Genomic DNA, 19633 nt, shown 5'->3' on the forward strand with positions numbered 1-19633 from the left:
AGTCACGGCTGTGGCATCAAACGGCATTACTGTGGTGGCGATGATGGAAGCAAGCTTCACTAAAGCTAGACTGTCATTCGTCAACCGTGATCCAAGCAACGAGACGGCGAATGCGCAGAATAGTTTATGATACGCCGCAACTAAAGGCGACATGATACCCCGGATTGTACTAGCTCCAGAGGCCTCTCTGTGGTGACGCAGCTGAGCTTCGACCAGGTCCTCTCCTTTTGGTTTCTGCTAATGGAAACTCCAAGACAAAATATCGTCACCGCAACATCCGCGACAAGACTGTCCAATCCCCTTGCAAGCCAACGCCAACAGCGCAAGGGTTTGCTGCAGCAAGAACTGTTGCTCGCTGAGACATGCAAGGCTATTGATAGTACCGGCATTTGGTAAATGATATCGAAGCAGAGACATATGTGGCGGACCGAGGATACGACGTCACTTTGGAGTTGCATGCATAATCGTCCAAAATGGTGGCAAAAAAGCAATTCAACCTGGTGAAAAAGCACAATTGCATCACTGAAAATTGAATCGGTGGGAAAACAAAGACAGCCTAGCGCAGGAGCTGTGCGAACGGCGGGCTGCTTCTCACCAGTCGCTGGTCGGGATCCCATCCCTGCACAGCTGCTTGATGGGGCCGCCGAGGACCACTAACTAGATGGGTAACCAAAAAATCTTGACTCAGGTGCGGTGGATTTTAAGCGCGGCACTTTACAACGGACTGGTTGCGTTGGCCAAGTCAAGTTGGCCGATCTGGTAAAAGTCTACGTGTGCCATTATTATCCATGATGGCTCTGAGAGCACCGCTTGAAAGCTATGCTGAAAATGCATTGCAAGAAAAGATCAATTGGAAAGAAGGGTGCCTATCTTGCTAGGCCCAAGTTACCGCTCGCTACCTAACCACCTAACTACCTAGGTGCTGCCTCGGTTGCAATTTTTTTGCGGCACTATACCAAAAGCCGGCGTCAGTGGCTGCATTTCAGCGTGCATCCGTCCGGGGCGGCCGACGGCACGGCGTTTGCTCAGCCTTCTCAACGGGGGGGACCTTGAACTCTAACACTAACCCATCGAAATGGGCCAGTCGTCGGCGCTTTACCTGAATATGGAAAAGATGGAACACGATCGCGAATGTACGAGTAAGTAATTTGAGAGGCCTCTCAAAATTGGTAGTCATTTTGTTCTCACAATGCTCCGGCAGCCATTGGCAGTCTAGCTTAACATGGATTCTGCTGGCACCGAGGCTCCCCATCTTTCACTATACTGGCTGGCAGCTTTTAGGCGAGACATGGCACACCTCTACTACCTTACATACCATGCCGCTCTGGCATACTTGTGTACTAGTTAGTTACCCAGTCGCCAGATCGCGGAACAAGGCTTGCGCTAGGGCTGCTTCCAATTTGTCTCATTGTCCAGATGAACTCCCTCTGCTGCCAACTTCCAAGTATAGAAGGGCAGCTCTCAGGCTGACATGGCCCCCCTGACAAGGCCGGCAGCTGGCACAGGTCATCAGGGGTGCGATCAAAACTCTATCGAGGCAAAACCCCCAAGACCAAGCACTCGCATGAATTGCATCTGACTGGGCGCTGGTGGCAGGCGCTACTAGCGTGCGCTGTCGTGTGATGATCTGGAACAGCAGGAGGACCATGGAGGCTGAAGGGCATGTCATCCTGAGACTTGATGCTGTCTCTAAATGAGAGTGTGCATAAAAAAAAAGCCAAGCATAATGAAAGCTCATCTTGAATTTTCCTGCAGCCAGTCGGCACAAGCTGCGCCGCGTAGTCCGTTGTACAGCAGCAGCTGGACCACGCGCAGTTGACCCATGCGAGTGCATCATCGGGAGATCCGAACGATGCGGTGTGGTGGGGTCCCCTTGTAGGCCTGTTGTACTCTGTCAATCAGTATTGAGTACCTGCAAACCAAATACATACTGGTACTACAACAGTGTGTGGTGGGCCTCTGATTGCTGTCCTGCCAGTCCCGGACAGGGAAGAGCAAGTGAGAAAAAAACGGGCAAGGTGGTTAGCAGCAAATCTGGTCTGGTAGCAGTCGGCAAACGGCAACCAAACACCTACCTAGGTACCAGTAGTTCGGTGAACTGCCTAGCCTCCTGGCCACGTCCCGAATCAGGACCATTGCGACGGGCCCCCTGGCAGGCCATCTTCTCGCTCGTTCATTGGGCGGCTGGACAAAGCCTGGAAATATAGCCAAACCAGGTAATTCCCGTCGTCTCCCACTGGGCATGGCGATATCCTTCACTTGGTTCCGCGGCGCCTTTGGTGACGTCCTGCTTCTGCCGGCTGATCCTTTTTTAGTGGGTAAAACGACGAGTTGTAGAGAGAAATTGAGTGGCGGTGATGGGCGCTTAGGTAGTGGTGCAGCTCCTCATATCATGCATCGATTATAAGAAAAATGATGACTGCAGTTGACCAAAAGAGGAGGAAGCGGCGAGTTCGAAATTCGGATGCACATGGGTCCGGAATCCTGCGCTGGCAACTATATAGACTAAGAGTCCTTTACACGATTGCACGAGCACATCTCTTCCCAACCACGGGCTTCTCCCCACGACAGCCACGACAAACTCGAGCAACAGTGTAGGTGAGTACCAATAAGTTAGAGTCGCATGAGAAACAGTCAGTGCCAGGCAAACGGAACCCACCAGCTTCACCAGCCACTCGCCCCCTCCCCCCAAAGCACAGCCAATCCAGCGGCATTCGGCATTTCAAGCCTACCTAGCGGGCAGGCAAAAGGCAGAGATTTCGGTCAAGCTTTTTCCAAGCTTGCGTCGTCGCCAGGCCTCTGAGTTCACTCGGACCCGTGCTACAGCTGGCCGTTGCCACTGGCACCCCGCAGCCGCAGCCTCTTGGGCAAGGCACCGTTTGGGCACTGGCGCTGGACTCTTGACAATGTCGGCTGAACCCCTCAACGCTAACCGCGCGCAGTCTACGCAGATCAACGGCAGGGGGGCTGTGATTATTATTATTATTATTATTATTATTATTATTATTATTGTTTTTATTCTGTCATTTTATTTTTATCGCTAGCTTTCTTGGCCCCGGCCGAAACCCGCCCGTCCGCCGCCCCGGCCGCCTGGCTCCAGAAAACCAGCACATGCCCAGCGGTTTGCTCTGGCGCCGAAGCACCGAAGCAGCTGCAGGCCACACAAAAAGCTACCCTGTCGGGACCTGTCCACTGAGCGCCCTCTCTACCTCACCATACCTACCTACCTACGTTACAGCGCTTCTCCGCCGTTCCTGCCCGCCCCAAGCCCCATCGGCCTGGTCTACCTAGGTACCAGTAGGTAGGCACTTTCACCTCGTTATAGGTAGCCAGTCGCCAGCTACCAAAGACCACCGCCGCCGCGTGTTATCCGGCCTCTCCACCTCCAACATCGCACGCCAATCTGTCTCGTCCCAACCCCAGCCAAGCTCTTCTTCATAAAAAGCTTCATACCGGGCTGCTGTCTCACCCTCTTCCCCTTGCCCACCCTTTGAGTCCTGCTTTCTTCCTCCGATCGAATTGTTAAAAGGCAGAGCCGACGTCGTTGCCTCTTTTCGCGCAATCTCGTTCCTGCATCAGCGCTGCACTCCAGCTGCCAGCCCCCGAACTGCGACGTGCCTCCGCGTCCCCGAGTCGTCTCCAGCCATGAGCTACCAAGGATACGGCCGGCCGCAGTACGGCGCTCCGCCGATGCAGCAGCAGCAGCCGTACCAAGGCGGCTCTTACGGGTATGCTTAAATCTCGCTCTTTCTGTGCTTCTCGCGCCGCATTGTGTCTTGTTTGGCTGACGTTCAATGGCGCTGCGCCGTCGCGCCGTTTTAGTCCTCCGCAACATTCACCTCAGCCGTACCCGAATCAGGGTCAACCGTCGCCGCAGCATGTCTACTACCAGCAGGGACAACCACAGCATCAACAATATTCTTATCCTGTACGAATCCTCTTCTGAGCGAATGCGCTCTCACCATGGCCGATTGTCCAAGTACTGACGAGCCCCGCAGCCTCAAAGCGCCAGCCCGCACGGGGCAAGTCCGCACGGCGCCAGCCCGCAGCAGTATCACCAGCAAATGCCCGGTCAACAATCGCCATATGCTGGCCGTCCCGGTGAGCTCAAGAAACCAGAGCTCTGTCCCGAGTGTTTGAACTAACATGTCGATAGCCGTCGGGCCGTCTCCTCAGCACAGCCATGGCCAGCAGCATGGGCGCCAGGACATGGTTCAGGCTCCCCCGAGCACACCTCAGCACTTCGGAAGCGGCGCCCCTCAGAGCTACTCGTTCAAGTACTCACAGTGCACTGGACGACGCAAGGCCCTTCTCATCGGAATCAACTACTTTGGCCAGCGCGGCCAGCTACGAGGCTGCATCAATGACGTGCGCAACATGACGTCGTACCTAGCTGAGCACTTTGGCTACAGACGCGAGGATATGGTCATCTTGACCGACGACCAACAGAACCCCATGAGCCAGCCTACCAAGCAAAACATCCTGCGAGCTATGCACTGGCTTGTCAAGGACGCACGCCCCAACGATTCCCTCTTTTTCCACTACTCTGGTATGACCGCCAGCTTGATCATGAGGTATAATTTTGCTAATGAATGCAGGTCACGGCGGCCAAACGAAAGACCTTGACGGCGATGAGCCAGACGGCTACGACGAAGTCATTTATCCTGTGGATTTCCGCCAACACGGACACATTACCGACGACGAAATGCACCGAATTATGGTCTCGCCTCTGTGCGCTGGCGTACGACTAACGGCCATTTTCGATTCCTGCCATTCTGGTACTGCGCTGGATCTACCGTACATTTACTCGACTCAGGGTATTCTCAAAGAGCCCAACCTGGCCAAGGAAGCTGGCCAGGGCCTGCTCGGTGTTATCTCCTCCTACAGCCAGGGTGATCTGGGTGGCATGGGTAGCCAGATTGTCAGCCTTTTCAAGAAAGCAACAAGTGGCGAGGAGGCCCACAGCCGCGCCATTGCGACCAAAACCTCCCCTGCTGATGTTGTTATGTGGTCAGGCAGCAAGGACGACCAAACTTCGTACGTGAAAACGACGATGCATAGCATGGATCCAGCTAACAATGACCTAGTGCCGATGCCAGCATTGGCCTTCAAGCCACCGGCGCCATGTCGTGGGCTTTCATCACTTCGCTCAAGAAGAACCCCCAGCAGAGCTATGTCCAGCTACTCAATAGTCTCCGCGACGAATTGTCCACACGGTACACGCAGAAGCCTCAGCTGTCCTGCAGCCACCCCCTAAGTACGCCACTCCACTCCTTCTCTGCTGTGTCCTTGTAGTGCTGACCAGCGCATCACAGACACCGACCTCCTCTTCGTCATGTAAAAGACCAGATACGGCCAGGAGCCTTTTTTGTTTATGCTGTAACCGGGTAGCCTAGAGCGGCCGCACCCTGCGACTGTTACCGGATGTCGATGCGCAAGGTCGAACAGGAACCCTATTTTTTTTAACATTTGTTTTTCTATTCGCACAGATGGGTGACTTTTTGTGTATTCAAACACGGACGTTTTTTATCGATATACCTTGGGACTATCATTTGCAGGCCGTATTTGCTTGACTTTTTTGTTGTTGGAGATGTGGAGAGAGGACGGCAATGCACAGAGTCTCCATGAAAGCGGGCAGGGAAAAAGACATACAAGATTTTATGATTAATACAAGACATTGAGTAGCACCCTTCATGTCATCTGATGTGAGAACAAGGAGAATAGGAAGAAAACGACATCTTTGTCAATATATATGCGTTGTAATCGAAAGACAATAAACGCCCCAGCCATAGAAAGAGTCGCCAAGTACCCAACGAGGCATGAATGAGTATCCCAGAAACGCCTGCCAAAAAAAAAAAAAAACTAGTTCGTGATGCTACCAATTGTTCCCAATGCGACCAAGAAAAAAAAAAGCCCACATTCTTATGCGACCACACTGCCCGTGTCCTCCACCCGCACGACCTTGAGCCCCCGCGAGCGCTTGGCCTTGCGCCTCTCCTCCGTGGCCGCGACCAGCCTGCACCGGACGTCTTCCTGCTCCGCCCAGCGGCGCGCCGACAGGCGCATCCGGGCGACGAAGCGCGCCATGACGATAAACGTCCGCAGGGTTGGCTTGCGGCGCTCGTCGTCGCCTGCGGACCCCGGGCCGCCGCCGCCGCCGGTGAGGAGCGGCTTGCGGCTGTGGAGGATCTTGGTGCGAATGTGCTCGAGCTCGCGCAGCTGTGCCTTGTTGCTGTTTGTCACATTGTCAGTAAATCGTGCCACGGGGGCGGTAGAGGAAAGGAAAACGTACCAAGCGCTCGCAATATCCAGCTGCAGCTGGATAAACTTCTTGGCGTATGCCGCGTCGGTGCGCATCGATGCCTCGCGCTCCCACCGCGCCTGCATCCACTCCATCTGCATCACCATGCCGCGGACCTCTTTGCGGTGGCGGACCTCCGCGCCGTCGGCGGCGCGCACCACCGTCTCGAGCGCCGTCTCCGCCTCGACGAGGCCTGTCCCGCGGCGGAGGCTGGCCACCTCGCGCTGCAGCTTCTCCGCGCTGACGCGATACGCGGCGCGCTCGCTGCGGGTGCGCTCCAGCTTCCGACGGAGCGCCACCTCGGAGCTCACGAGGCCTTCGATAATGGCCTGCTGCTGACGCACGTCGTGCTCCAGGTTATCGATTTCGGCCTGCGTCTTGCGCAGCTGCTTGGCGTCCTTCTTACTGCTGCTGTAGCTGTTGGCGTCTTTACTCTTGGAGGAAAGTGACGTGGCAGCAGCGGCGGCGATAGCGGCGTCGCGGTCACGAATCGTCTTGTCGAGTTGGTGCTGGAGGCGCTGCAGAGACTGCGCATGCTCGTCGGCCATTTCCTCGGCCTGCTGGCGGGCCTCCTCTAAGAACTCCTCGAGGACCACACGCTGGTCTTCGGCGTTGTCGAGCTGCTGCTGCAGCTCCTCAGCAATCACCTGCGAGCCGCCGTATGTTGCGTTGGCCGTCTGGCTGCCGTTGGGTGATCCCATCAAGCGCGAGATTTGGTTGTCGTGGAGCTTGCTCTCAAGATCTGCGACCTCACGGCGCAGACCCTTGATGATGTCCTTGCTGGCTGTCTCACGTTGCAAAAACTCGACCTCCTTCTGACGAGCGCTGGTCAGGTCGCGCCGTATTATGGACACTTCGTTGCTACCATCGCCGTCTAGGAGAGCCTGTGCAGAGGCTAGCTGCGCTTGATAATCCTCAACGCGACGTTCCAAATCACGAATGGTACGGCGAGTCGTGGAGTTGTCCACCGTCTCAGTGGATGACGCCTGCCGTAACTTGGCATGGAGTTGCATGATTTCCTGATTCAGTCTATCCTCCTCAGCTGCTGCCTTCTCAATTTCGTCTTCAAGCGACTTTTCAACAGACTGCCGCTGTTCTGAAAGCGCCATATTCTCGTCACGCAGACGGCGCACTTCGCTATCAAGTTTGAGCTTTGCAGTGCGTAGATCGAGCCGCTCCTGATCTACACGAAGTGTATCGTTATCATGAAGCTTTGCGTGGCGCAGCTCGCTATCCAGTTCATCGCGCTCGGCCTTGACCTCAGCTAGCGAGGTCTGGGTATTGCGGAGCTCAGCTCGAATCGAGGCCAAGTTATCTTCAATAGATCTCTTTTCTGAGGACACCTTGTCAAGTTTGGTGTTGGCATCCGTAAGCTGCCATTTGAGGCGAGCTAGCGTTTGCGTGCCGCGCGTGGGAGTGTCAGCGGCGCCTCGAGATCCTTCAGTGCTCAGGCGTAATGTGTGGAGCTGCTCGCGCAGACTCTCACACTCATGCTTCAGAGCTTCGGCATCGCTACGACCAGGCGTAGTCATGACGACTGACTTGTTGCGCAGCGTTTCAACTTGGTCCTCCAGAGAGATGACCCGATTGGCTTGAGTCTGGTAGTCGACTTGGGTTTGTCTCAGATCGTCGCGCACGGTAGAGAGCTCGCTCCGGAGCTCAGTCAACATCTTCTGACGAGTCTCCAGAGCATCCTGGAGATCGTCAATTTGTCTTGTCATGACTGCCTCTTCGCTTCGGTGGCGCTCCTCCTCCATCTTGAGAGTATCCTGGAGTTTGGAGCCTCGGTCTGGTAGAGATCCTTCCGCTTCGCGCAGGCGGTCGATTGCCCTTTGAAGTCCGGCAGCTTTTTGCTCAGCGCGATTGCGCTCTGCTTCCAAGGTCTGCTTCTCCGTCTCCCATTTCTCGCTGTCATTGTCGTATATGTTATCTTTTTCGCGTATCTCGGCCTGCATGTCGGAAATGTCGTCATTCAGCCGCTCGAGCTCATCCTGATACTGTCCGCGGAGGTCCTTTTCGACCTCTACAGCATAGTCTCTTTCCTTGGCGACGCTGCTCTCAAGCTCTTCGACCTCTATTTGCAGGCGCTGGGCATCTTGTTGCAGCGAGGTCGATTCTGCAGCCAGGGTATCGTATCGCGCCTGTATCAAGTCCTTTTCGTCTACCTGGGCTTGTAGTTCCGCTTCAAGTTCCATGATCCTGGCCTCTGCTTCTGGGTTGCCTTGTCGCGTGGTTACTTGTTGATGCTCCAGCTGGTCGACTTTGTTCTTGAGCTGATCAATTTCTCCATTGGCTTCAGTATACTCCTTTTCCAGTGTAGCGTAGTCTTCCCCGGCCTTGTCAAGCTCATCCTGCAGTCTGGTTACTCTCTCGTCTATTTGTCGAGAGAGGCCCTTTGAGACAACAGATTTGTCGGCCATTTCTTCTTGAAGTTCCTCCAAATCTCGCTCAGCTCGATCTTTTTGAGTCGCGGCTTCTTCGAGCTTGTCATTGAGTTCGTCGACTTGCTCCTCTAGACGACGAATGCTCTGTTCCAGGTCTTGTATCGTTTCTTTCGCTTCCTCGAGCTCCTCACCATCCTGTCCGTTTTCCTCGAGTTCCTCTGCCCTCTTCTCCGCCGTCCTGGCTCTTTCTTCGGCTTCTTCAATCTTATCTTTAAGATCTTCAGCTTCGTCTTCTCGTTCCGTCAGCTGGCGGTCCTTGTCTCGTAGATCCGCCTCCAGATCCTCGATGTTATCTTGAAGCTTCTCTAGCTGTTCTTGGTTTCCCTGCCCTGCAGTGACTTGGCGACGCAAGTCGCGAAGGTCTTCCTCCTTATCGTCAAGTTGCTGTTGTAAGCTTTCCATTTCGGTGTGGAGAACTGTGTCCTCTCGGCCTTGGGACGATCTGCTCTGCAGCTCGAGTATTTGCTGGCGGCATATCTCTAGCTCGCGCTCTGCTGTAGAGAGAGACTTCTTGTAGCGATGAGCTTCCCGTTGCATGGTGACCTTGTCCACTTTCAGTTCGGTATTTTCTTTCAGAGCCGCTTCGTGAAACCCTGGGCCGGCCTTCCGAAGGGCTTCCTCAAGAAAGTGAATCTTGAGCTTCAAGCCAAAGTTCTCCTTCTCAATCTTGTCGATGACGTTTTCTTGTTCTCGGAGCGAAAGCTGATTGCCATCTTGCAACGGTCCCTTGTCACCACCACGTCTTGTTGCAATCGCTAGAGGAGTCGAAGTAACACTGCTACTGTCGATCTGCGGAATTGTATGGTCGAGAAATGACTGGTTACGTGACGAAGAGTACATGGAAGCGTCCATCCGTGGCACTGGCGTCAAGTCGTTTTCGTCGATGCGGCTCAGGTTGGGCGTCAGGCTCATGGCGCCATTCTCCTTGCCTCCTTGCCGGCGGACACTATTTCTCGTAGCTGACTTGAGCAAGGGCGTGAACTCGGCGCCGCCTATGCTGGGCGGCAAATTGTTTCGGTCTGTCAGGGGATCGCGACGAGGTGTTCGGATGTTGACGCCGTTGCCGTTGGAGCGTCCGTTGCGAAGCTGCTGCAAAATGTTGCCGCTCTCCTTCTCTGGCGAGTGAAAAGAAGCTTCCTGGGAGATATCGGCAAAATCTGGCCCTCGGCTTAGGTAGGTAGCATCTCCAATGTTGGTCCTCGGGGTGTCAAGGACACCACCATAGCCGCCTTGCACCATGGCGGCGGCGACACTGGAATCGGAGGCACGGCTCGAAGTAAAGGACTGTCGAGTAGCTACTCGGTGGAGAGACGCATAACAAACAATAGAGTTCAGAGGAACTGGGCACAGAAATCAAGTGGAAAGAAAGACAAGCGCTCAAACAAATCGTGTAAACTGCATTACCAGGCGACAGGTCTGCGCGCCAGTGTAAGTAGAGTATATCGATAATTCTTGGATAGCGTAAGTACGCGTTTCTGTTGTTTACTGGTTGCCCATTTTAGGTCTAGCGGCCCGCTGTGAGCAGCAACCAATGGGGGGCCGGTACAGTGCCGGATTCCCCGCTTTAATTCTTCACTGGCCTGTAGCCATTCTGGAGGCGCATATTAATGATAGCACCACTCTGTTTGCTAGGTACCTAGGAAATGCTGGGGCAATTTCTGGGTATAATCAGCAGTGCTCACTTTCGGCTTCCGGCGTAGTGCATCTCAACAGTATAATCTGGCCGACTTTGTTCTGTCAGTCGATGCAGGTGGCCGTTGCGTGTGATGGCGGTGGTGACGACATTTATATTGTGGCGATTAGTAAATATATATGTACCAAGTTCCCCCACTTCGTCCCTCTCGGGATATTCGTTGTGCATCTCCGGGTCTTGTGTCCTCATTCCAAATGACGGAACACAGCAGCAACTGGCAATCAACTCATGCGTCTTTGGAAATATTCCCAGACGATATCATCGAGCAAGTACTACAGCATGTATCGCCATTGGACAATCTGAAAGGCCTACAAAGAGTCTCGCAAAGGTTGCGACGGCTAGCAAGTGAGCCTCTCCTGTGGCGGCACCACTGCCTGGCGACTTTCCGGTATTGGCAACCGGAACATGGATTGGAGCTACTTTTGAAGAGAAATGCCTCTGCCACAAACTGGAAAGCCTTGTTTCTCATGCGCCAAAAGCAAAACGCATCAATAGCACGTATCCTCCACCGCGTTGTCGCCACCGGAGTAGAGCGCATCGCGGGCATGCACCAGATCTGTCAGTATGGTTACGATGCTAAGGATTTTCTTATCGAAAAATGTCGCACAACATACGAGCATCCGGATGTTCTGGCAGTAAGGTAAGGCTGATGCGAATTTCATTCGCTGAACTCTGCTCACACATATCCAGGCACTATGCAGGAGCTATCCTCGGCAGCATACATCGGGCCCTTGCTGTTCAGCAATGGTTCCAAGTAAGCAATTCGAACTCAACAGATCCTCTTAATATACAGCCATCTTTAGAAAAGTCACTGGCTGCCTTTGATCTTTTCGTCCTCCATGATCAGCCCGGCGATCTCAACGAGGTTGGTGACGGCTCCCGCATATTCCAGTACACCCGACACTAATTTTCCACTTTGGTAGACCAGTCAAATGTTAGATAGCTACGCCAGACTCTTCATGAGACTGCAACCGCAGTGGAGCGAGAAAAGCACGAGGCAGAAAGCTCTGGCGTTGAACCAGTGGATACGTGCGAATAATCTTGCCGGGCTGGATGATCATCGACTGGATTACAGAAACCTGCGGAATTGCTTTATTGGACAGGCACTGCGAGACTCGAGACATGAGTCAATACCCATAATCTCCTGCGCAATATACTGTTGCATTGCCGAGAGAATTGGACTGCAAGCGGAATGCTTCTTGGCGCCTATGTGCGTCCATGTTGTTGTTACCGCACCGACTGGCTATGATCTGGACATGAATCATAGCAGCCATGAACATCAGATGTATCTCAATCCATTCAGTCAGGATGGCGAAGTATCTGTCGACAGTTTGGAACATCTGGTGTCACACGCTGACATGACCATCGAGAATTTGCGCAATTCTGGAACAGTCTTCGCCGTCACCACGCGAACAGCGCACAACATCGAGGCATCCCACGCCGCAGGAACCCACCGTGCCGACCCCTTGTCTATTAGCAAGCTGCTCCACGGCCATGCCGCTCTCAATCGTCAGCTGGCACTCTACGCTACGCGCTGGGCACTGCTCATCCTGCAGGTTCCCTTCACCAGAATGTGGCTAGATCGCCGCACCCAGCTTCTGCGACACATTGTCCGCGACTGGCCGGAAGATGAGTGGATCATGGCCAAGTATGTGCTGGCGCAGGGCCAACGTACTGGTGTCAACGCCGCCGTGGCGCAGGCGAACATTTTAATTGCTGACGGAGTGCAACGCCTGGACCAGTTACAGCCCGATATATTCCAGACTGACCTGACCGAGGAGTGCGTGGCCCCCTTTCGGCTGGGCCAAATATTTGTGCACAAACGCTACCAGTGGCTCGGTGCGATTGTAGGATTCTACGGAGTACCGCCGGCTTCATGGGGAGTATTTGACGCGGCATCCGAGGGCTACGGCGCCGCGCAAAGCACCACCGACGATCGGGGCAGATTCTACATCAAGACCATGTGAGTGACGGAAGCTACCGAACACGCTTGCGAGTGGAGTACTAAATTGTTTTCTAGAGTTGCCTCCAGTACCGACGAACGCATCATTGCTCCTGGAAATTTAGAAGTGATCGAGGACGAATCGCGGGTGGTGAGAGACATGTTTCCGTTGGCGGGCAAGTACTTTAAGAGATTCGATCGCGAGAACTGCCGCTTCATATCCAATATTGACGAGGAATACCCACGTTTGACTGTCTTGAAGTGAAGCACATTGCGCCAAAACACAAAGTTGTATTTGATTTGGGGATATACAACTACGCGTTCCGGGTTAAGATTCAAGGCATTATTTACATTGATACATAGAGTTGGATAAATGCTTTACCTGAACTCATCTAAATAGCCCAACCTCCAGCGCTGCTATGCCGATAGCTTGACAATGTCTTCCAGAACGCCCTTTTCTGCTAATTTTGATATCCATTTATGCAACACGGTCCCGTAGTCCTTCTTTCGCGCTGTCACGCGCCCCTCGTCAGCCATGGCCACCATGGTCTCGCCACGATACTCTCCCATGGCGGCGCGGGCTTCAATGACAAACTGACGCCTAAGACTTGCTCCCTCGCTGGCACTGAGGTTAACTTCAACCACTCTTGATTTAAGGGAAACGGTGGCAAGTTCTCCGATAACATCCTCTGGTTTCAAATCGTACTCAGCCAGCAGCAGAGCATCGTTGGTGTCAAGCTGGATGTCACCATCAGTGACGAGTTTAGAGTAGGTATCTCCATGTTGCGTCTTCATCCGCGCATCTAAGAAATGCACAGTCGCTAGAGCGACTCGTACAGCCTTCTTGTATTTTTGGAAGGTGCTCTGGCAGAGCGAGAGCAAGTTGAAAGATAGCTGACTCTCCTCATACTGAAGCATACGAGCCTCGATCTGTGGCCGGGCGATGTTGGTCCAACAGTCGCCATCGATTCTGCCTGAATTTGAATGTTAATATGCTGTTTACCGTCTTGCTTGTGCAAAGAATAGTTACATACCGAGCTTGCGAGGCTTGCCCCGCAGACCGTCCAGTTCCCAGACAAACCCTCCTGACGGAACATACGCAACGAAATGGTAGCCATAGTCATTGCTGTGGCGCTTTTTGGGCTTCTTTTTGCGAGACGTATTACGAGATGCTTGGGCGCGTTTTCGCGTTTTGGTATCGGACGCCTCACTCTCCAAAAAAAGGTCGGCATTCAGACAGTCCATGCGACGAGCAAAAGAATTATGCGTCTTGCGTATGAACTTGTTTCTGCCCAGCTCATAGCCACGCACCGCGGTGCTCATCTCGGCGGTGGCTTCCTTGAACGTCTCCAGTTCGCTTCCAAGGTTGATGTCGGTGTGGTTCATCACAATGTTGAGCAGCGCAACCGTAGCGCATGCGTTGGAAGTGGTCTACTGAGCATTAGAAATGATTCACATGATGGGAGCGGCAACGGAACCTGATTTGCGAACCAGACTGGCCCAGTCACTTCCCCTGCGTCGTCGTCGTCAACAAACGGCGCGTACTGAAAAAGGAAGATGAGGCCATACACGGGTTTTCTTTGAACTGTTAGTAGTTTCTCTTTGAATCGCTTTAATTGAAACATACGGTAGAATATCTAATGAATCTTGATCTAGAGTGAAGAGCTCTTGCACTTTGACGTTCTTTACGCCCAGGTCCTTCAAGATCATGGTGAAAAATGCCTAGAGTACCGAGTGAGCAGAAGTTGCCATTTGCTTTTTGTGTCATAGCTTACCGGCTCGGATTCTAATTCAATCCACCCATCCCATTCTTCAATCTCCTCAGATGTGAGGGGCCTCATGGCCTCCTCAAGCAGGTTGTCGGGAAGCACATGACTCTGGGGCGGGGCGGCAGCTTTGCGTTTTGGATTGCGCCTCTTCTCGCTAGAAGCCAAGTCTGACGGGCTCATTTTACGGGAAGCCGTCTTGCCATCGGGCTTCTTTCTGCGAATTTGAACAACGATGCCTGGTCTTGCGAGGCGCTTCGACCGACGACGACCGCTGGGCGGTGGACTATCCCGCTCGGGCAGCTTGTTAGCGACGCGACGATTGCGAAGTTGCATTGTGATGGTGTTGGTGATTGGAGATGCAGTTTGTGGTCTGGATGCGACTGTTGTATTTTGCTGTAACCAGTCGTGATGTATGAAGCTGCGAGAGATGCTGTCACATAGAAGCCGTCTCTCTTGAGCCCTGATCTGAGAGGTAGCACTGACACGAGCGTGAAGTGTGTAGAAGAACAGGAATAAGCAGCAAAGTTAGGGCTTATGTGCAGAAGAATCCTGCAGTGACAAACGGATGATACACACACGCGAGGGACAGGAAGTCGGTTGCCGCCACAGCGGCTGTGCTTTGTGACATGCGAGAGCGGGATGCCAGCTGGCACAGAAGAATGCTTTTCTTCAGCGTTTGCAACATACCTGGTCAATGACTAAATATGTAATGACATGCGTATAAAATCAACTAAATGGTGCAAATAAAGACAATACCTTCTCATGAAAATAGAACTGTGTCGCGCAATAAAAGCTGCATGGATGGAAGAGGATGAAGAGAGTAAATAATACGCATGCGCCGTTTGGAAGCCTGTCGCGAAAGGAACTGTAAGGTAGAGCATAAGTAGCTGGGTAGCGGTCTGCGGGCAAAAATGTGAGCGACTGGTACCTGAGAGATACCCGCCATCACAATCTGCCGCCAGCCAGCGTCGTCCAGTAGGCAGCACTCAGCGCTGGGTAACGGGCCACCTCCACTAGGTAAACCAACCCATCCATTGGCCGCCTGTGCATCCACTGGAGCACAGTCAAGCCGCATCCAGAAAGGCCCAACTTCTAGCAGTAGGCCCCTGTAAATTGTCCCCCAGCAGACTCCAGCTCGTCGCCTGTTTGTGCCTGGAACCGCGTTTACGACGTGACGTGAAAAAGTTGTCTAACCGCTGCCTTGTTCTCCAACAACCATACAACAACGGCGACACTGTCTACAGCGACGCTCCTTTGCGCGCCGAAACCACACCGGCCCTCTATACATGCTCGTTAGTAGCTTCACCACATACCACGGAATGCGATGAGCGCGACTCCTCGATTGCGGTCTGGCTACCCCTCGACCCCCGGTACGGCCGCTCCGCGACGCAACATTCAAGAAACGCCCAGCTCCATTGGCTCCATATCCTCCAACGCGAGCTTCAATAAGTCAGCTACGCTGCCTCTTGCTCCTGAGCAGGCCGTCAGACAGAATCAGGCCGGCCAGCCCCTCGTACCCCTAACGCTGCTCGACGCTCCCCAGCAGCGTTTCTATGCCTTTGCCATCTACGTCCTGCTATGGGCTTGGAAGCTGTACGACTGGCTCCAGGTCGTTGAAGATGGCGACAGCTCCTGGTGGCTGTTTTTCAAATGGATCTTTATCGACTTTGCCTTCTTGTTCGGACTACCAGAGCTTCGTATACCATGGCTAGAGCTCTCGCAGCTTCTCGTTACCAGCGTTTTCACGTCGCACTTAGTTATCAACTACATGTTGATGTTTAACATCCCCGTGAGTTCGTTTTGCTTTCGTGTCAGCATGATTGAGAATGCTCGCTAACTTTGTCCAGCTTCCGTGGCAATCATTCTTCCTCGGTCTCGCCAAAGTTCTCTACGACCGCGAATTGTCCGTTTCCGAGCAAAATGTCAAAGTTTCCAACATCCTCAATAATCATTCTTTGATTATGGGCAGGCAGATTATCAACATCCTTCCCGAAGGCTCTGCAGTCCTCAACCCCGAACAGAAGCCGTATTGCATCGCACCCAAATCCAAGTCTGGTGTTGTGCTGCCCATCTATTTCAACTCCACTGTCCCGGCTGAAATTGAGCTCATTCGAATCGACTTCGACACGAATAAGGAAGAGATAATTAAAGTTTCGAAACGCGATGTCGGCAAAGTGGCCAAGCAAATTCAAGAGCAAAGCGCTGAACCTAACACGGTGGGTTTTCAATGGGATTACAACGTTAGGCGGCCCGGCGTGTATCGGTTGGGCAAAGTGCTGGACAACTACCAGCTCGAGATTCAGCGCGGCGTCAAAGATACTTATGTCGTGCCCTGTCCGCAGGCCAAAATCATGACTGCCGATTCTTCCCAGCGCTGCATCCGTGACTTGTCCGACCTGTCTCTCGAAGTCGTCGGCACACCTCCTCTGAAGATTGTCTACAGCCGAACAATCAACGGCAAGAACCATGGGTTCCATTTCCAGAGTCTGCAGCCAGATGGCTTCAGCTCGCCACTTCTGGGCTCTGCTGCCGACGTTCTTCCCGATGGGGGAGAAGACATCTCTTGGGTCCGTCCTGCTCGCGTCACTGTCAGTTTGAACGAGTCCATGGCCACCTCCGGCGAGTGGGAATATTCTGTTGATGAAGTCCACGATGCGTTTGGTAACAGCGTCAAGTACGCTGAAAGTGTTGATGACCTTGACCAATCTGGTACCCGTGGCCTCGTCCAGAAATTTGCTGTCAAGGAACGGCCCAAGGTTAAGATGCAAGGATGTGATCTTCGAAATGCTCTGAAAGCCGCCAAAGGCAAACCTACCAAACTTCCAGTTGCGTTCCAAGTGACTGGGGGCACCCCAGATACGGCCTACAAAGTGGAGTGGAAATTTTCTCCCATCGATACTCTTACCAATAACGGTGATCACGGAGACAAGGTTACTCTTGGCAGCCATTCGGCTAAAGACTCGAGCGACAAGCCAAGCGTGTCTGCATCAGGTCTGTACACACTGACCACTATTTCCAGTGGCTCATGTGAAGGCGAGGTTGACGAACCATCTTCTTGTCTACTTCTTAATCCTCTCGAGCCACAACTCTCTGTTCGTGCTGAAGAGATCCCTGACAAGTGCGCTGGCAACTCTATCGGACTACGGGTCAACCTGGATCTCGTTGGCACACCACCTTTCATTGTTCGCTATGAGATCATTGGAAGTGACCAGCATGTCGAAACACGGACACACAAGGTCAACGGCTTACGTTCCCAGCTGGAGCTTATTCCCGAGGAGGCTAGCCGCCAGAAATATGTCTTCAAGTCGATCGACGATGGTGTATATCGAAACATCCCCCTTACTGGCCAGGATAAAGTGCTTGAGCAGGAGGTCAAACCTGCCGCCAATGCTGTCATTGCGCACGCTTCCAAGAACTTCAACACTTGTCTAGATTCGAGCGTTGATCTTAACATTGTCCTTGCAGGTGAACCGCCCTTCAACCTCGAATGGGAAATCGTTCACGATGGCAAGCGCAAAACAGAGCGCGTCAACGACCTCAATTCCAAGACATATACCATCAAGACACCTACCTTCACTAAGGGTGGAGAGTACATTCTTGCACTGAGCAGCGTCAAAGATCTGCGAGGCTGCCGAACCTTTCTGCAAGACCAAGTTAAGATTGCTGTGCGCCGCCAGCGACCGCGCGGCGCTTTTGGCTTGATTGAGCAGAAGCAGAGCATTATGGCTGTTGAGGATACACCCTTGCGTCTTCCTCTCCGACTTCAAGGAGACGCCCCGTGGACTGTTTCCTACAGGAACCTCAATGACTCTGCAGGAACAATTTCCAAAACAATCGATAGCCCCAATGGATTCCTGGTGGTAAAGTCTCGGGGTGTGTACGAGCTTTTGAACATCCAAGATAACAGCTGTCCCGGTACTGTTGAGTCCGCTGGTTCGACCTTCCACGTTGACTGGTATCCTCGACCCGAGATTTCAATGATTGAAACGGATAGTGTTAGCATGGTAGGCGGTGTATTTGTGAAGCAAGAGGTTTGCGAAGGAGACATAGATGGCTTCGAAGTCAACCTACGAGGCTCACCACCGTACCACGTCGAATACGAGGTCCAGCAGCGCTCCCCTCAAGGCTCTAAAGCGATTAGCCGAAGAGAGTTTGACGCCGCCTTGTCCAAAGCAGCCATCTCCATGGACAGCAGCAAGGCGGGCGAATATACCTACAAATTCCATGGCCTCGCTGACAACCTCTATGATGCCAATTCAAAGTCCAAGGGGCTCACTGTGCAGCAACGTGTCAACGCCAAGCCCGCTGCCACATTCACCAAGCCTGGACAAAGCTTCAAATTCTGCATGGAGGAGCAGGAGCAGGAGGACACGATTCCAATCACGCTCACTGGCGTCGCGCCGTTCTTTGTGGAGATGGAAATCAAGCATCAAGGGGGCGCACCCACAGAGACGTACCACGTACCGTCCATCAACTCCAACTCGTACGCAATGCAGATTCCTAGAAAACATCTGCGCTTGGGATCGCAGCAGCTCCGCATCCGGCGCGTCCGCGATGCCCGAGGCTGCCAGCAAAAGTACGAGGTAGGCGGACCTTCGATCCAGATTCAGCTCTACGACGCGCCCTCCATCTACCCGCTCGAGTCGCGCCAAGACTACTGCGTCGGCGAGCGCATCGCCTACACGCTGTCCGGCACGCCGCCGTTTGACATTCACTACGATTTCAACGGCAAGTGGAACGCCCGATCGCAGACGACGAGCTTCCGACGCGTCGCAGAGAAGCCCGGCGACTTCATCATTACCAGCATCTCCGATAAAGCCAGCGAGTGCCGCGCGGCGATGCACCTTCCCAAGACGATCCACCCGCTGCCGAGCGTGCAAATTAGTCGCGGCAAGCTCTCGCGGGTCGACATTCACGAGGGCGGCGAGGTGGACATTTTGTTTGAGTTCTGGGGCACCCCGCCGTTTGAGTTTACGTTTACGCGCAGCACAAATGCGAAAAAGGGTCACCGGAGCGTCATCATAGAAACGCGCCATGACATCTCGTACGAGCACTCCAAAGTTGTCAAGGCCTCGCAGGAGGGCACGTACGAGGTCGTCGCCATCAAGGACAAGTTCTGCTCGTACTCGACACAGCAGACGGACAAGCGCGACAAAAAATAGTATGGCCCCTGTCTGCTTTTGCTTTTGGTTCTTTCGTGACGATGTTTTCTTATTCTTCGGGGTCTTTGATGGCCTGGTTAAATGTTTCGGCATGGGAAAAGAGGAGATGAAGAAGATCGGTTCGGGTTCCGGCTCTTTTTTATGTGTACATATGCATGTTTTTTATACCATGGCACGGCGTTGCTTCTCGCTTTTTTGAATACAGCTCCAGCAGAAAAAAACATGAGTTGAGTTTTTTTGTTTTCCAGATGGGTTGGTTGTTGTTGTTACTCCATGTTTGAGTGGGTGATGGATTTTTGCTTATGCTGGATTGTAGAGGAAG

The 19633-nt window shown here is 53.2% G+C and overlaps 5 protein-coding genes across 5 annotated transcripts; 3 read left to right on the forward strand and 2 right to left on the reverse strand.

Moving 5' to 3' along the window:
- Window positions 1–3645: 3645 nt before the first annotated feature.
- Window positions 3646–5341, forward strand: LMH87_005839 (uncharacterized protein; the record flags this gene model as incomplete). Its single annotated transcript, XM_056203630.1, has 7 exons — window positions 3646–3728; window positions 3823–3928; window positions 3999–4101; window positions 4157–4549; window positions 4599–5037; window positions 5088–5257; window positions 5316–5341. 7 exons carry the CDS (start codon window positions 3646–3648, stop codon window positions 5339–5341), a joined length of 1320 nt encoding a protein of 439 aa, XP_056059069.1.
- Window positions 5342–5922: 581 nt separating this feature from the next.
- On the reverse strand, window positions 5923–9984 carry LMH87_005840 (uncharacterized protein; the record flags this gene model as incomplete). Its single annotated transcript, XM_056203631.1, has 2 exons — window positions 5923–6232; window positions 6293–9984. 2 exons carry the CDS (start codon window positions 9982–9984, stop codon window positions 5923–5925), a joined length of 4002 nt encoding a protein of 1333 aa, XP_056059070.1.
- Window positions 9985–10557: 573 nt separating this feature from the next.
- LMH87_005841 (uncharacterized protein) lies at window positions 10558–12645 on the forward strand (the record flags this gene model as incomplete). The annotated part of the gene is made up of 4 exons (XM_056203632.1): window positions 10558–11078; window positions 11129–11303; window positions 11362–12401; window positions 12459–12645. 4 exons carry the CDS (start codon window positions 10558–10560, stop codon window positions 12643–12645), a joined length of 1923 nt encoding a protein of 640 aa, XP_056059071.1.
- Window positions 12646–12797: 152 nt separating this feature from the next.
- Window positions 12798–14948, reverse strand: LMH87_005842 (uncharacterized protein; the record flags this gene model as incomplete). Its single annotated transcript, XM_056203635.1, has 9 exons — window positions 12798–13354; window positions 13415–13811; window positions 13859–13893; window positions 13950–13958; window positions 14008–14017; window positions 14070–14102; window positions 14156–14432; window positions 14837–14847; window positions 14925–14948. 9 exons carry the CDS (start codon window positions 14946–14948, stop codon window positions 12798–12800), a joined length of 1353 nt encoding a protein of 450 aa, XP_056059072.1.
- A 525-nt stretch (window positions 14949–15473) lies between these two features.
- On the forward strand, window positions 15474–19311 carry LMH87_005843 (uncharacterized protein; the record flags this gene model as incomplete). Its single annotated transcript, XM_056203636.1, has 2 exons — window positions 15474–15938; window positions 15997–19311. The coding sequence occupies 2 exons, from the start codon at window positions 15474–15476 to the stop codon at window positions 19309–19311; spliced, it is 3780 nt and encodes a 1259-aa protein (XP_056059073.1).
- Window positions 19312–19633: the final 322 nt, after the last annotated feature.

The sequence above is a fragment of the Akanthomyces muscarius genome, chromosome 1 (assembly GCF_028009165.1).
Source record: "Akanthomyces muscarius strain Ve6 chromosome 1, whole genome shotgun sequence".
Lineage (NCBI taxonomy): Eukaryota > Fungi > Ascomycota > Sordariomycetes > Hypocreales > Cordycipitaceae > Akanthomyces > Akanthomyces muscarius.